Source organism: Montipora capricornis, chromosome 8 (assembly GCF_036669925.1).
Source record: "Montipora capricornis isolate CH-2021 chromosome 8, ASM3666992v2, whole genome shotgun sequence".
NCBI lineage: Eukaryota > Metazoa > Cnidaria > Anthozoa > Scleractinia > Acroporidae > Montipora > Montipora capricornis.
Window position 1 is genome coordinate 49,221,848 of NC_090890.1, and position 15,000 is coordinate 49,236,847.

The 15,000-nt window shown below is 40.5% G+C and overlaps 2 protein-coding genes across 2 annotated transcripts in view; both read left to right on the top strand.

Annotated features, from left to right (window-relative positions):
* Window positions 1-4,350, top strand: part of LOC138060525 (protein sidekick-2-like) — a 50,963-nt gene extending 46,613 nt beyond the window's left edge. The window contains exon 32 of the mRNA XM_068906332.1: window positions 890-4,350. Within this exon, the coding sequence (XP_068762433.1) occupies window positions 890-2,039 (1,150 nt within the window). The 3' untranslated portion in view covers window positions 2,040-4,350. The remainder of the gene's footprint in view (window positions 1-889) is intronic.
* Window positions 4,351-7,713: 3,363 nt separating this feature from the next.
* Window positions 7,714-15,000, top strand: part of LOC138060526 (protein tweety homolog 3-like) — a 25,093-nt gene continuing 17,806 nt past the window's right edge. The window contains exons 1-4 of the mRNA XM_068906333.1: window positions 7,714-7,875; window positions 10,342-10,511; window positions 11,204-11,315; window positions 14,078-14,280. Of these exons, the coding sequence (XP_068762434.1) occupies window positions 7,738-7,875; window positions 10,342-10,511; window positions 11,204-11,315; window positions 14,078-14,280 (623 nt within the window). The 5' untranslated portion in view covers window positions 7,714-7,737. The remainder of the gene's footprint in view (window positions 7,876-10,341; window positions 10,512-11,203; window positions 11,316-14,077; window positions 14,281-15,000) is intronic.

Here is a 15,000-nt window from a genome sequence, read left to right on the forward strand (position 1 = left end):
CAAGGCAACACTGCTTCATGCAGTGTTAGCTTCGTGTCTCTGTTATCGTTACCGTCCTTTTTACAGTTGTCCCTCATCGATGTCATTGATCGCTCTGTTAGGCTTCGGTTTTGTCATCTAATGAATGTTTTTGCCTGTATACTTACCACTCTACTAGATTAGCCCTGATATTTTTGGCGCGGACTACCCTTGTGCTTCAACGTTTTTGTGAAATAGTGTAATAATTTATGATAATGATGATGATGTTGATGGTGGTGCTTTTCCGATGCAGACTTAAGGACGGTGCCTACTAATTCAAAGACATTTTTGCCCCAGTTTATGATTGTGCAGGAACAATGTAGATCTCAACAAGTGTTACTCTCGGTTTTCACATGACGTCACGGCCGCCATGTTGGAGCCCCTAAACAAAGATACGGCGGCCATGTTGGAGCCCCGACCAAATCCTACGGGAATTTAACTTTATTATTATGCAAACGTTTTCTTTTGTTTTCGTTAAAAAACATGGCTGTTGATCACGTGTGTGAAAACTAACAATTGAAATCCAAGAAGAAAATTGGGGGTAACCACGCATTTCCCAAAGACAATTCATGAATAATATTTGTAAACAGCTTTAAAATACAATGTATGTAGCAAGCAATGTATGGCGTTCTTTCTCAAACTGAAGCTTAATTATCTCTCAAAAATGCATGGTTATCCCCAATTTCCTTTTTGGATACCAAGAATACTTACTAAGATCTACTTTCTCCAGATAGTGTTAAACCGCGCAAAAATATCCATGTATTAGTAAGCATCACCAATAGGAAACTCGAGTATCTCGAGATGCGCAGAACGTATGCGCAATAACAATAGTAGACACCGTCCTTAACTGTCTGTTTTTTTCTCTTCCCAGTACTTACCGAGACACTGAAACCGCAGAAGATGAAGTCAGTAGCGTGGGCTCAAAAGAAGAGCTATCAGATGATAGCGACAGTGGAGTGTCAGAAGTTACTTACAAACGCAAGGCTGACTTCTCTCTTATGAACCGCAACAACAAAAATCCTAATCACACGCAAGGGAGAAACTCACTCGGCCGACCAAGATCCATGCAGGGGGCCAGACGAAACCGAGATCTCATCGGACACACAACTGAAGAATCCGATGTTCCCGACGACGCTCCGATTAATAGAGGCCTCAAGTCGTTTTCGGTCATGTCACTTCCGAGGGATCAGCGAGACGGACCCCCAGCTTATGACGGCCGCAGATATATGGCCAAATCCGCTGACAACTTGGATCGTATTCATCGATCTCGACTTCCTCCCGAGGCAGTAACGTCATTCATGTCACATGATTTCGAAAATCAGCAAAATAGACGCGGCTATCGGTACAACGAGGAGCCGGATTTACGCCCCACGGCCCGGAGATCCGCAGGTTTGGTACGAAGGTCACGTGATCAGGTAGATTTCAACGACGACAGCAGTTCACCCCCACAATCGCCGTCTCGGCCAAACCTTAATGAATTTTCGTACTCACCAGATACGCGCAGGAGCAGAAGACAACCGAGAACTGGGAGTTTCCGTCGAGCACTCGAGTTTAACGGAAATCCTCGGGACTCCGACGGGAGCTCGAAATACTCCGATCGTGCTTCGTCAAGTAGCAACGACCATCGCGACACTAGAATTCTTGTGGATCCCAGAGGCAAACCAAGGATTCAGTACGATGAGGAACCTGGGCGAAGGAGACGACCTAAGCTCAGTGAACTCCCAGTCCCAGAAAAAGAGCCAGGGTATCGAGTCCGTTCTTCTTCCCCGTCTTCAAGACCTCGAGGCCCACCTTCTCCTTCTTCTCCTGTTTCTCCGGCTCCCTCATACCACGTTGCTGACCCGATGTTAGCTGGGAAGAGATCCCTTGTCCCTTCCCGCGGCTTCAGTCGGGACGCGGCGCCCACTGATATTTCATACCGCAGAAATCAGCTTGTTATGTCCGTAGACATGAACGCTTACAACAACGAAAACTACACTTCAAGTGAACCACATATCTCATCTTACTCTTCCTTCGTGTAATGTTTCAGCTAGGTAAAGTTTTTCAAAGGTTAGCTTTAATGTATGGGAAGTCAACCTTTTAATGTTAAGGTGATCAGAAGTTCCCTATAAAACCCTAGCTCTTATGCATTTTTACATCCAACGCGGAGACATTTTCTAATCTTTGCTTGGTTCAAGTGGCCGACCCAATGAACATCACATCGTGCAAGGAATGACATGAGCAGTTCACGTCACCTCTAATGTACTTGTTCTGACTTACTTTAAAATCACACCGAAGTTTTGAGGTAGGTCAGCATCCTCCCCCAAAAGGGCTACGATTCTTTTGGTCAGCAACAGGAGCGCATGAGCAATAGCGCTTAACTTAAGCAGATTAGCGTCACGACGTTTTCATAGACCCAGTTATTTTTAAATTGATTTTCCCGCGAAAGCAGAGCTCTCCAGCCAATCACAAGCCTTACAGGATTGTTACCCGTCCGAAACTTAGGCCCGTTCCAAACGCCGCTCCAGTCATGCATCGAACCTAAGTCAATAAAGTTCAACTTAAGAGCGACTTCGGGGCAACGACTGATTCATACGTCGTACCTGTGGGTCACACCAAACCCACCACCTGTTTGGTCACACCAAACTAACGATCACGTAGGGGCTTGGGTAATGTTATAACTTCTTAGCTTAGGAAGCTTACAAATTGTCTTGATTTAAGCGTTTCGTTCGGCACATGACCGGAACACCATATGAATCAGCCGTCGCTCCATGGTCGCACAGTGCGACAGAGCCTGCCGAACTTAACGTTGTTTGCCGATCTAAACCTAGCCTTCGAACGCCGCTCGTCTGCCGTGCTCAACTCAGTAGTTATGTTAAGCGACACACAACTGTAGCGGCGTTTGGAACGGGCCTTATCTTCAAGGTTATTGAAAAACGCCTCCGCTTATAAACTGATCGTGACAAAGAACTATCATTAGAGTGCCACGCTCCTGCTTGTGGGCGCTTATCAGCACCGACTTGCTTGTTTCGAATCACGCGCAGTCGCAGTTAAGGTCAAGTCTTGTGACCGTTGGTAACCAATTGTCATTTCAAATTTCGGAGACCGCGCAGAAGGGCCGGAAGTCCACTACTTTCGGATCCCCCATTTCGAAACAAGCCAGAGCTTGTCGGTGCTTTCCGGGAGTAGGGAACTAGTGTCAAGTCAAGAATTCACCTACGATTTCAAGACGCTGCAATAAGCGACTCTATCATTTCATTGGTTATGATGCTCCGGTATATTGACGTCCATATTCTTGTGAAAAGCTCGTCATGCTGTAGATTGTCCTCGGGTTAGTTTTGGTTGTAAGAAATTAATGGGGAAAGTGAACTTTTATATTTGATAAAAACAGAATTGAGTGGAATAGGTGTACATAGCAACATTTTTATATCAGTAGTTCTGTAAAAACTTATTTTTGTATTCGACGTGCTTTCAAATCAGTTCCTCTAAAAATCGCTATAGCTTTTACACGCGGGCAAAGATAACTTTCGTGAAATGTTCTTTAAATTTTTCAATAATTGTTTTTGAAAATAGCGAGCGCCTGTTTAGGCCCAGTAAAACAAGCAACATTTTTCGTGCAACTTGTCGCGCAAAAGTAGACGTTCCTTTTACTTTTTGCAACTTGAAAATTTGTTGCGCAAGAAGGTGGTAATACGCGCCTCAAACCATCTCAACTTGCAACGTAACATTGTTGCGCGACAAGTTGCACGAAAAATGTTGCCCGTATTAATGGGCCTTTATCCAATTGACAATAATTCCAAATTGATGAATGAGTTAATCCTGTACCTTAAATTAATACTTTTTCGTGACTTCAGTAATTACAGCTAAGATATCGTTGACGTCACCTATTGTCATTAATGTGCCTGCCACAAAAGGGTCTTGTGCTTCTGTGGTTGGCACATTTGTCAACAAAAACAATGTTTGTACACAGATATCTTCCCTGTATTGGAAAGTTTGTGGAGCAAAGCTTTGGAAACGGCCATTGTCACGAAGTGCACAATACGGTTTTATTTAACTCTTTTCGATCGTATCCGATCAAAATATCTGTAGATAGCTTTTGCTGTTGTGGGGGGTTAATTAATGTAGTGCTTTAAATGATTTGTATAAATGCGTTCATCTGGCACGGAATCGACTGACTTTTATCTCTCCAAATTGATTTCGTTTGATGGTTTTCAATTGGTTCCCCGAGGGACCAGACATTAAGTGCTTTGTTATATATTTAGACTTTCTCTTCAACAACCGCAAGAAAACAAACAAAGACAGCAGGAGATGCTTTTCCAACCTCAATAACGAATAAACAATCACTTGAATTGTGCTTTGTATCCGTCGTAGGCAACAACTGCGGAATTGTATACCGGTCGGGATAGTTAAAATTTGACCAAGGGTCCCGTGACCAAGAATCAACGAATCACAGTGCTCGTTTTGTTGAGTAGAATGCACGAGTTGCATGGTCTTGCGTTTCATTTTACAACCCAAGCGTTAAGTTCCCCTCAAACTTAGAAAGGGTCATCTCATCCGGAGCATAGTTGATAGAGAGGAATGTTTATGAAACCCGTGGACTTTCCAACCTAAATCTTGGTATCTTTGTATGCTCCTTTGATGTTTGCCGATCTTCCACACCAGTCCCCTCTATTAACTATGTCCGGAGGTGGTGGATTCCATTCGGGGTTTTTGTCCTTTCTTGTGTGTCTGAGCTAATAGACCTAATCGGCTAACTTAATGTTGTACCCAATTCCAATCCTTTGGGAATAAAACGTCTTGTTCCATGTATCTCCACATCATTTAAACGTGAATGCTACATTATAATTCAAATACAATACACAAAGAGTCTCAATTAACCCCGGAAGATTTGAATTGGGAATGCATAAATGGCGGCCAAAAAAATATTCTTTTGTTTATGTGCTAATTAGCCTCACTAGCCTCGTTTGTATGGACAAAATACAAAAGAAATGTTGCTGTGCTGTGAAATGTTGTTAGTGAGTCTCATTTATAATAGCACATAAACAAAAGAATACATTTTTGGCCGCCATTTATGCATTCGGTCAATTGAGTTAACCGATTTGGTCTATTGTTTATTTTAGCTGGTATAATTAATGTCTATAAAATAAAAGAACAAAGCGAACATAACGATATCTAATTAGCAAGGCCTACCGGTATTCGGAATAACAAAGGTCCTTTGTCCTCTGGCATTTTAGTCCGGTATTTTCTCGCGAAACCTGCTTTAAAAATATACACTTTTCTGACGCTGTTTGGGACAAACCTGATCCCAGTTTCTTTCTCTTGGGTAATGGCTCTTGAAAATACTGCAAAGCATCAAGTCTGTTAGTCTGGGCCCGGTTGTTCCAAAGCCGATTAACTTAATCCAGGATTAGCGTAAACATTTGTTTCATGTTTTCAACTTTTTGGTTGAAAATTTCTTTTGCTTATTTTGTTTTCAAGATTGACTTCTTCTAATGTAAAGTTTTGCCGAATATCAGCGTTGAACAGCATTTTGGGGTAAGGAAATAAGCTCCTTGGTTAATTTTTAATCTGGGATTAGTGTTAATCGCGATCGGCTTTTGAACAACCGGGCCCTGGAGTAAAGTAACGAATAACCACTGATGTTGCGCGGTTTAATGTCAATGCTTTATTTAGATGTCCGTGTTCTGGATTATGAAATCGCAGATATAGGATTCTATCTCATGAACAGAAACCAGCGGCTGTCACAGTGATATGTGTATCCCCGCACACATATCACCAGTAATATGTGTATCCCCTTCAAAATGGCGGCCAGTGATAAGTGTATCCCCCAACCCCCTCCCCTCTACTTCAGTAAATACCATTTGGAGCTGCGCCCCTCGTGGCTTGTGCGGACGATCAAGCGACTCGAACAAACTTAGAAATATTTCCAGTTCAAAAGGGCTTACGTGACAGCTGATGCTGTGATTTTTTTTTCTTGATCCTAAAAACATTCTGGGGACAGAGTACATACTGAAACTGGAACACCCTCTTACAGTTTATGCAGCGGCTAAAGATTTGTAGAAATTTGTTGTGTGGTGTGTAGTGTAGTGTCATCCCTCCTGCAACGCTTTATCTCCACTGTTCAAGATCATTGCCGTGTTTTGCATCCATACTATTCTACAATCTCGGAAAAAAAACTGTTGAGACAGTGACACAAATTCACCTCCATTTTTACACACCCCTACTTACTCCCCCCCTTTCCACTTCCCTCCCCCCTCAGTCAATGTTGCTGATTATTGTCCTATGTTCTACAGTATATTTCCGACCAAGATAAGGCAACATTGAGTTTGGAGGGAGGGGAAAGGGCGGCATTTAAGCGGAACGTTTGGATAAGTTGTTGGAGTACCAAAAATGTCGCTTTGTTTCAACAGGTTTTGTCCGAGATTGTAGGTCAGTGATACACATATCAGCAGTATGTGAATCCCCTTGCGGCTTTTGTGAGATTTTTAATCGAGAAATCCCCAGCTATATAAACACGTCAGGGACGTTGGACGACAGTTGGCTTTTCTTTAAATCATGGGTTAATAGCAAGTTTAACGGCTTTGTGCATGGGGATACACATATCACTGAATCATAAAATTATTAGTGATATGTGTATCCCCTGCCCGACCTTTTAGAAAAATGTTTTGATAACAGAGTTTGAAACTCCACGGATGTCCCTAGCTGTATATAAACAAGGTAAACATGGCCTAACCCTCCATGATCTAGCTTGATCTAGTGCTCTAACCACTGAACTACAGGAAACTCTGTGGTGAGCAAGGGCGAAATGTGGGTAATGACTAGAATTGCATAACTCAGTCACATAGTCAAATTTCATTCCCATGCACACAGCTGTCATATTTGAGATAACCACATATGACCTTAAATAATGGAAACAAAAATTGTCATTAGCAAATGTAAAAACAATTCAACGGGCTCGGGATCTTTTTGTTCTTGAACGCCTCTTAGTTAGTTTGTGCCACGTATCAGTCAGATAGCTGGCTTTCTTAAGGCTTTGTTTACCTTTGCCTTTTTTCTACGTTACTTAGCAGATTGTTACGCTCTTTGGAGGCGTTTTTCTGTTTTTGCCTTAATTTAATTTGTTTCACTCGTTCTTCTGACTTCTGCAGGGTGTATTGGGTTGTGGCCATGAGGTAGGTTGGGGGTGTCGCAAATTTAATGTACCTAGTAGGGATCTTCCAAATTTTCTGGATAGTAGATAATGTTTCATCATTCCCCCCCCTCCCCCCCAATAAGTTTTTGTGAACGCTCCATAACGCAAGCAAAGCATCCCAAGCATTTCAAGCATCTAAGGCACAACAAGGAAAGATGCCTTGTAAGGATATGTGTATAGGGAGACTGTATATATGGGTTATTGACCAAGCTTGTTCGGTATTGGCCAAGTTCTTTTTTTGCGTGTTTTTGGACCGAGGCGAAGTCGAGGTCCATAAACACGCAAGAAAAAGAACGAGGCCAATATCCAGCCATCTTGACCGAACAAGCTTGGTCAATAAAGGATTTATTATATGGAATAAAACACCAAAAAATCTTTGATCATGCGGGACCAAGAGAGAAATCCCGAGCGGGCAGCAAAGCTCCATCTTGCCCGCTCGGGTAGCCAATCACAGCGCGGGATTTAGTTCATCTTGCCCGCGGAGCGTAAATAATAAGCAAGGTTTGCATCCACCTGGCAGTGGGAGACTGAGAACTATTGTTTTGATAATGGCCGCAAACTGCAGTGGTGGAATCTTCATCAATCCGCCGAAAATCGCCGATTTCTTTCATTCTTTTTCTCATCTTAATTTCGATTTTAACAACGTTTCTTCGATTTTTATCCCTACTCTTCCAGACTATCAACAGGTAAGAAATGTTCATGTTCCCCATTCCGGCTACGTCCCTTGCTAGGGTAGCCTCATACAGCAAATGCATTATTTTTGAGAGATTTCACAACATGCAGATTTCTCGCCCAACTTCGTGTTTGAATCAGGTCAGTTTTTGAAGCTGAGGGGAAGCAATGTTCGATCAAACAAAAAATTTTGCATGAAGATCTCAAGAGAGGCAACCAAACAGTCACAGATGATAGTGTTTGTACAGATTATACATGTAATTAATTAGAAAGCCGCCACAACATAATATTAACAACAAACTATTTGAACATTGTTGTTGTAAATCCTAATAACGGTTTAAATGTCTTCATAAGAATCGAAATCTTGCCTACAGCATCTGACTTGAGATTCTGTTTGTATGGAAAAGCACGTGTGAAGTCTCTGCTACGTCGCAGTACGTAGTTGTCCGAGAAAGAACATTACTTGTTCATATACTTGTATAGGTAATCACATGATTTCGAGTGCAATGTGGAATAAATGAACACGAGTTAACTTTTTCAAATCGATGTGGCTATATGGCCGGTAACCGGTCAAGGTGAAAAAATGGACAAATTTTACAGATTAGGGGAGATGTAGACGGAATCATTAACTTGCTTGCTGCGCCGTCGCTACCATATCAGTGCCATAAACAATACCTCTCTCATTAGCTTCTTCTGTTTTTGTCCAAACAGCATGGAGACAATGACCTAGCAAAGTCACCGTCGTAAAGATCTTTGGTCATGTGGCCTTAAGACAAGGATAGTTATATATCATTTTGCAAAATGAAGTACATGTCTACAGTGCCAATGACCTTAAACATTAGTTATGTACACCAGTCTAGACTTGTATTATTCTTGAAACACAAATGGCATGCATATGCAGACCTTGAATCTAAAAGCTCTGCATTAATAGGCTGATTTAGCAACAGAACGGGAACGCCAGTGGCGACGTCGCGCGCAGCAAAACTACCAATGAGAATTTAGAATAGAGAAGAAAAGAGTGGAGTCTACTCTATTCTGAATTCTCATTGGTGTTTTTTCTGCGCGCGCCGTCGCCACTGACGTTCCCGTTCTGTTGCTAAATCAGCCTAATATTGTGAATTATATGAGATGAAATGTAATTTGAAATAAATCTAAGCATGATTCATTGACTGATGTTTTTTTTAAAGGACTAACTAAATCACTCAAGCTTGTAATAATATGTGAAATTATGGGTCGGAATAATATTGTTTGCTCACCATTTTCCCAAACAAACCCAAAAAATTGTCAGTTGGAATTTTTAGAGGTACAGTATACTGCACTTTTCTTGAACAATCTGTAACCATTGGCATTTCTACCGTAGCATTGTTGTACCTCCTGTAGGCGTCAAAAATAGACCCTTCCATGGTTTTTGATGGCCATCTTGGCTGGGGGCAAACACGGCTAAATTTACAGTTAGTGTATGGTATTTTGGCCGACATTGAACTGGTGTAGCGCCGCTAAAAAGAGACAGATTTCCAACTTTTGCCACTATTGTAAATAGTTTTATCGATATCATTCATTCAAGAGAAAATAATCCCATTAAGGAAGATATGACGTTCTTAAATTTGAGTAATAACTCTTCCCATGTTGCTCCTAATTTTGAGGCAATTTGCTGTGATGATTTTAGAAAGGTTTGTATGAAATCTTAAAAATTTGTTTATGGTTGTTGTAGCCTAGCTGAATCTGCTCTTTATATTTCATGAAAATAATCTCAGTATAAATGTCTTTTAAAAGATACTTACACTGTGGAAATTTGTCCCATTTTTAGTGCCGCTACAGCGGTTCAAAGTCAGCCAAAATCCCATACATTTTCTGTAAATTTAGCAGTGGTTTACCCCCAGCCAAGATGACGTCAAAAAGCATGGAAGGGTCTATTGGGTGCTATGTGTTCATTCCAAATCATTAGCTCCTCATTGAGTTCAGCCATTAATATTGCCTGTACCAATCCAACATGCTCCCCACAATAATTCTCTCTCACATGAAAGCTGTAGCATGCCTTTCTCATCTTTTCAGACTTCTTTCATCCCAGTCTCTCTGATAGGCTCCCCAGGAAGGTGTTACCAGAGTTATTGTTTGTACAGCATGGCTTTCTTTACCCTCCTTTCACAAGTCCTGTCGACAGACCAGGGTCTCTCTAGTGTTTTCCTTCCCACCACCCCTTCAATTGATAATACTGACAAACTACCACACTTCAGCATTCTCTATGTCTTAACAATTTCACCCACGTCTTATCTTTAATAAGGCACAGAGTGGCTATCATGTAAGTGGGACTTAGTTGCATAATTTCATTCACAAATAATATTAATTTTGGAATTGCTCCTTACATTTATTTAGCAAGTAGACAAACACTAATTTTAAGTACTTTTTTGCAAGATTTTATTCAGATATTATTGTCGCAATCATGCACATAATTTTTACACAATTATCTTGTTTTCGTGCAGGTCCTATGCCTATATGTCATTGGTCCTTGTATCTTTGGTGGCGTTGTTTTCCTCATTTTCTGTGGGCATTTCGCAGCAAGCTGCTGTTCTTGTAGCAAACTGCAAAGACCCAAGCTGAAATGTGCTATAGTTTTGAGGTGCATTGTTCTTTTAACATCTGTTTTATCCAGGTTGGTAAAGTAATAGATATCTACATTTGTAGCTAGGGTTGTTGTTAAGGGGCAGGTGTACATGTTGGAAAAATTTATTTCATTTAACCCTTTCACTCCCGTGGGGTTTCCCATTGACGAGTAAAATCGTCTGGCGTTAGACAGAGTAAAATCTATAAGTGGCACTCTTGGGAGTGAAAGGGTTAATGGGAACATAGTTTCTGAGTGAATCTAGCTGTTGTTAACTCTTTCAGTCCCGTGGGGTTCCCCATTGACGAGTAAAATCGTCTGGCGTTAGACAGAGTAAAATCTATAAGTGGCACTCTTGGGAGTGAAAGGGTTAAAAGCTACTTTTCATTGGCTGCAGCAGCTAACCCAGTTTATCATTATAAACTTAAGATATGATAATTTTTGTCATTTTCCAAAGTACATCAGCTCAGAAAATTTAATTGTCAACAACTGTTAGTCAATTTTGTAGCCTTACTCCTTTCTGCACAAAGTTCAGGTTTTAAGGAGCCAATTCCTGAAAATGACTATAAATTAAAGTGCCATGCAGCAAAATTAATGTACATGTAAGTGGCAAAAGACTCGTATTAATTTATAATTTCACCACTGCTTTTAATATTAAAATCTGTAAGTAATTTACATACATCTGGGATTAAAATGTGCACATGGGATTTAAATAATTTTCTTCTCTTTTTTTTTCTTTCCAGTGGGTTTGTAATTGCGGCATTTGTGTTTAATGATACTGTACATCTTGGGGTGAGGAGAGTTTTAACTGCTGCTGACAATGTTAACGACAGTTTTATTGACATCCAATCAAAGGTATTCAGTTAATTAAGCTGTTGCTAGTTTACCTAGATGGTAGAAATGCTGCTTAGGGGAAGGGCGATGTTAAATTATGCTCACAGTAATTTAACGACGGTTTGTGTATGGGAATGCATGGCATCTGACAGGATGCGGCGATGCGGATCCGCATAATTCACTGAAATCCGCATCTTCCGCATAATTCCGATAATTTCCGCATAATTCCGATATTTTCCGCAAAAAACAGAAGAAATATCTGATATTAGTGATAAAGTAGCTCCTTAACATCCTCAAAAACATAAAAGCCGAAGAAATTGACTGTTTTGAAACGCTTATTTTCCTGAACATTGAAGAAAACACACCATTTCGTTCGCAAGATGAAAGTTCGTAAGAAAGATCGTAAGCAGTTTCCTCGCATTTTTTCGCCAATGAGCCTGGATACACGTTTTTGTTCCTACAATGCTTTCCATTGGACGAGAAACAGTTACACTTCAGCAAATGACGTAACTGATAAGAAACTAAGGGCGCGTTCGATTGACCGTATTCCGGAATAGGATTACATGGAATACAAGTTACAAATCCTTCGTTTTTACGGAAATTCACATTAAAAATGTCGAACCCCTGCTAAAATGCTATTTTAAACATATCTTTATTATCCTTGTTGCTTCAAAACGCCAGACATACCGTTTTGAATTCATCACTTCACGTATTCTTATTCCGGAATACGGTGAATCAAACGCACTTTAAGTCAATGATCGAGGGAATGGATCGCGCTCCAAAGGTATTTCAATTTTGCTCCATTATCTCCAAATTGAAACAAAATTCATGATGAGAAACAAAATAATTTTTTATCGCTTCATTTATTTTACCAAAAGTTGCGGGAAATCCCAACTGCTAACTCTTTTAGCTGGTCGCAAATTGATGACTCCTCCATGTAATTTAATCACAAAGGGCAAAAATTCAGTCACAAATGCGATTGTATTGGTTGCAATTTCGATTACGGATTTACCATAAGCATTTAAATACATTGGACGGGCCTAGTTATTAGTTTTATAACTTGTTTAAGTTTCCGCATAATCCGGTGTAATTTCCGCATAATCAACGCATGTTTCCGCATAATATGGCCAAAAATTTCCGCATAATCTTTAATTTTTTTCCGCATCCTATCAGAAGCCATGGGAATGGATCGAGACTTGAGCAGGGATGGTACAAAACGTGGACCCCCAAGTGGACCTCCTTCTGGATCCCACTCCACTTATGTCCAGGATTACTCCTAATTATAGATGCACACCCAATTTCAAGTGTCCCTTTAAACTCTAGTAACAGGGTTCGTGCTACTGCTTGAAGTGCTTGAAAAGCCCTGGAATTTAATTTTGGACTTCAAGGGTGCTTGAAACACCCTTGAAAGAAAGGATTTTGTGGGAAACTGCTTAAAAAATCCTTAAATTTTTGCTTAGGTGAAAGTTGTAGATATTGCATCATGCCAAGATAAAATGAAGATCACGCTAAGTTAAAGACAAGACATCTCAAAAGTGGAGCAAGTTGCCTATTGGGGAAAGAAAAATGCAAAAATTAAAATACCCGTACATGCACTTAACTTGTAGGATGTGGGAAAGAATATCAATGTAGGCTTTTTCAGCAAAGAAAACACTGAAACACGATGTATGGTATAGAAATCTCCTAACCCTTACAAACACTCCTTAAAAATTCAGTTTATGGTTCTTGAAAAGTCCATGAATACTCCTGGAATTTTATATACAATATCCAGCACGAACCCTGAGTAAGCGTTTGCTACTTATTAATGGACCAACAATAAAGTAAGGGTAAAGATTAGCATTATTTTTAAGTCAGGAAATTACAAATGCAGCTAGTTATTCTTATACATGTACTTGAGGAGCAGCATGTGACGTTAATTGTCTGTATTCCGAGACACAAGCGATGTTAATGTTGGGGGGGGGGGGGCAGACAAGCAAGGGGACTCTTTGTGACGCTCATTAAAATCTGCGCGCATCTAATTAGGGTCAGTCCTGGACATATCTGAGGTCATCTGAATTTTTTATTATTTAAAGGAGGTTGAAGATGACCTAGAAATAGCGGTAAATCTTGTTCTGTGACGTCTTCTTTCATTTCGAAAATACTGCATTTTAAATTTCCAAATTGTCGCCTTGCCTGACACCTGGTTGTTAAAAATGTCTGTCCAGTATGAATCTCAGCAGAGTGAAAAGGGAGTGTTTTCATCACAAAGTGAACTCCGGATGTTTTCGTTGATTACAGGCTGCCATATTGGTGGACCACATGGTGTCTTGACACCATACTCTGTAAAGTTGTGTTAAAAGCTTCGACAAATAACTCAGAAACAATGTGCCGCACAGATCTGAGAATTGGAGACTGAGGTGGTTTAAAAATTTGATTCCTACAACATTACAAGTTCTTGGCCTTCTTCATTGAATGATTTCAAATTTATGTTTTTGTTACGTGACTATCTATAGAATTCTTGAGGATACGAGAAGCGAAATGAAAAACAGGCTCAAGATCGTACTGCACATCTTAATTCCTCCATTCATGCATAACCACAGCAGGTCACTCGAGCTCTGCTTGTTTCTATCTCTGGCATTTTGGAAAATTAATGCCAAGTCCATGCCTACGCAACAAGCCCCTGCCAGGAATGGCACTAGGAATAAGCTATAGCATGCATGAATAAAACGCTCTTAATTTTAATTTTAATGATTTTAATGCTAATTGATCTTTTTTTTTTTTACAAATTTTGCCTCAACTTGTAGATCAGTTGCATAAAAGATGACCTTTTGGATCTGGAAAGTAACATAGTTGATCTAGAGAGCTGTCCTGGTGTCACAGATGTTGACCATGCCCTTATTCATGAGCTAAGGGGCTATGTTGATGACATCATCATTTCAGTTGTGAAGATAAAGAAAGTGGATTTACCGCCTGTTGAGAAAGATGTTCGGGAAATTGAGTATATTAGGTATTGCTCAAGAAGTTTTGAATTTTTGCATGGTACTGTAAGTGGGAGGCGCGATGGCCTCATGGTTAGTGTGCTCGACTCCGGGTTCGGGTCCTGGCCGGGGACATTGTGTTGTGTTCTTGGGCAAGACACTTTACTCCCACGGTGCCTCTCTTCACCCAGGTGTATAAATGGGTACTGGCGTAATGCTGGGGGTAACCCTGCGATGGACTAGCATCCCATCCAGGGGGGAGTTAAAAATGCTCCTAGTCGCTTAATGCTACGGAAACCGGGTATAAGCACCGGCGTGTTGGGTCATTGGCTCGGAAAGCGCTTACCTTACCTTACTGTAAGTGAACATCTTGAAGGTTGTTTCGGCTTAGTGATAAATAATTAACTTAATAATGAACTTTATTTTTTTTTGGGAAAATCCGAAAACGGATTCTTGAATGCAAAAGCGTATTTATTTTTGCGTTTTTTTGGCGAAATCCAAAAACGGATCATGAATCCAAAGTATCCACACTCTAGGAGGATACTTCAGATCAAATCTAAATCCGGATATTTGAGATTAACCACTTCAGCGTTTTTTCGGGAAAGGATTTGAAAAAAATATTTTTAACAAGCAGATTTCCATGCAAAAATGATACACAACCGCTTCCGCACATGTCAGTTTCGTCCAAGTGTTTTTCTCACGCCCCATTTACCATATGATCGAAGACACAAATAGGTTGAAAATAGTTG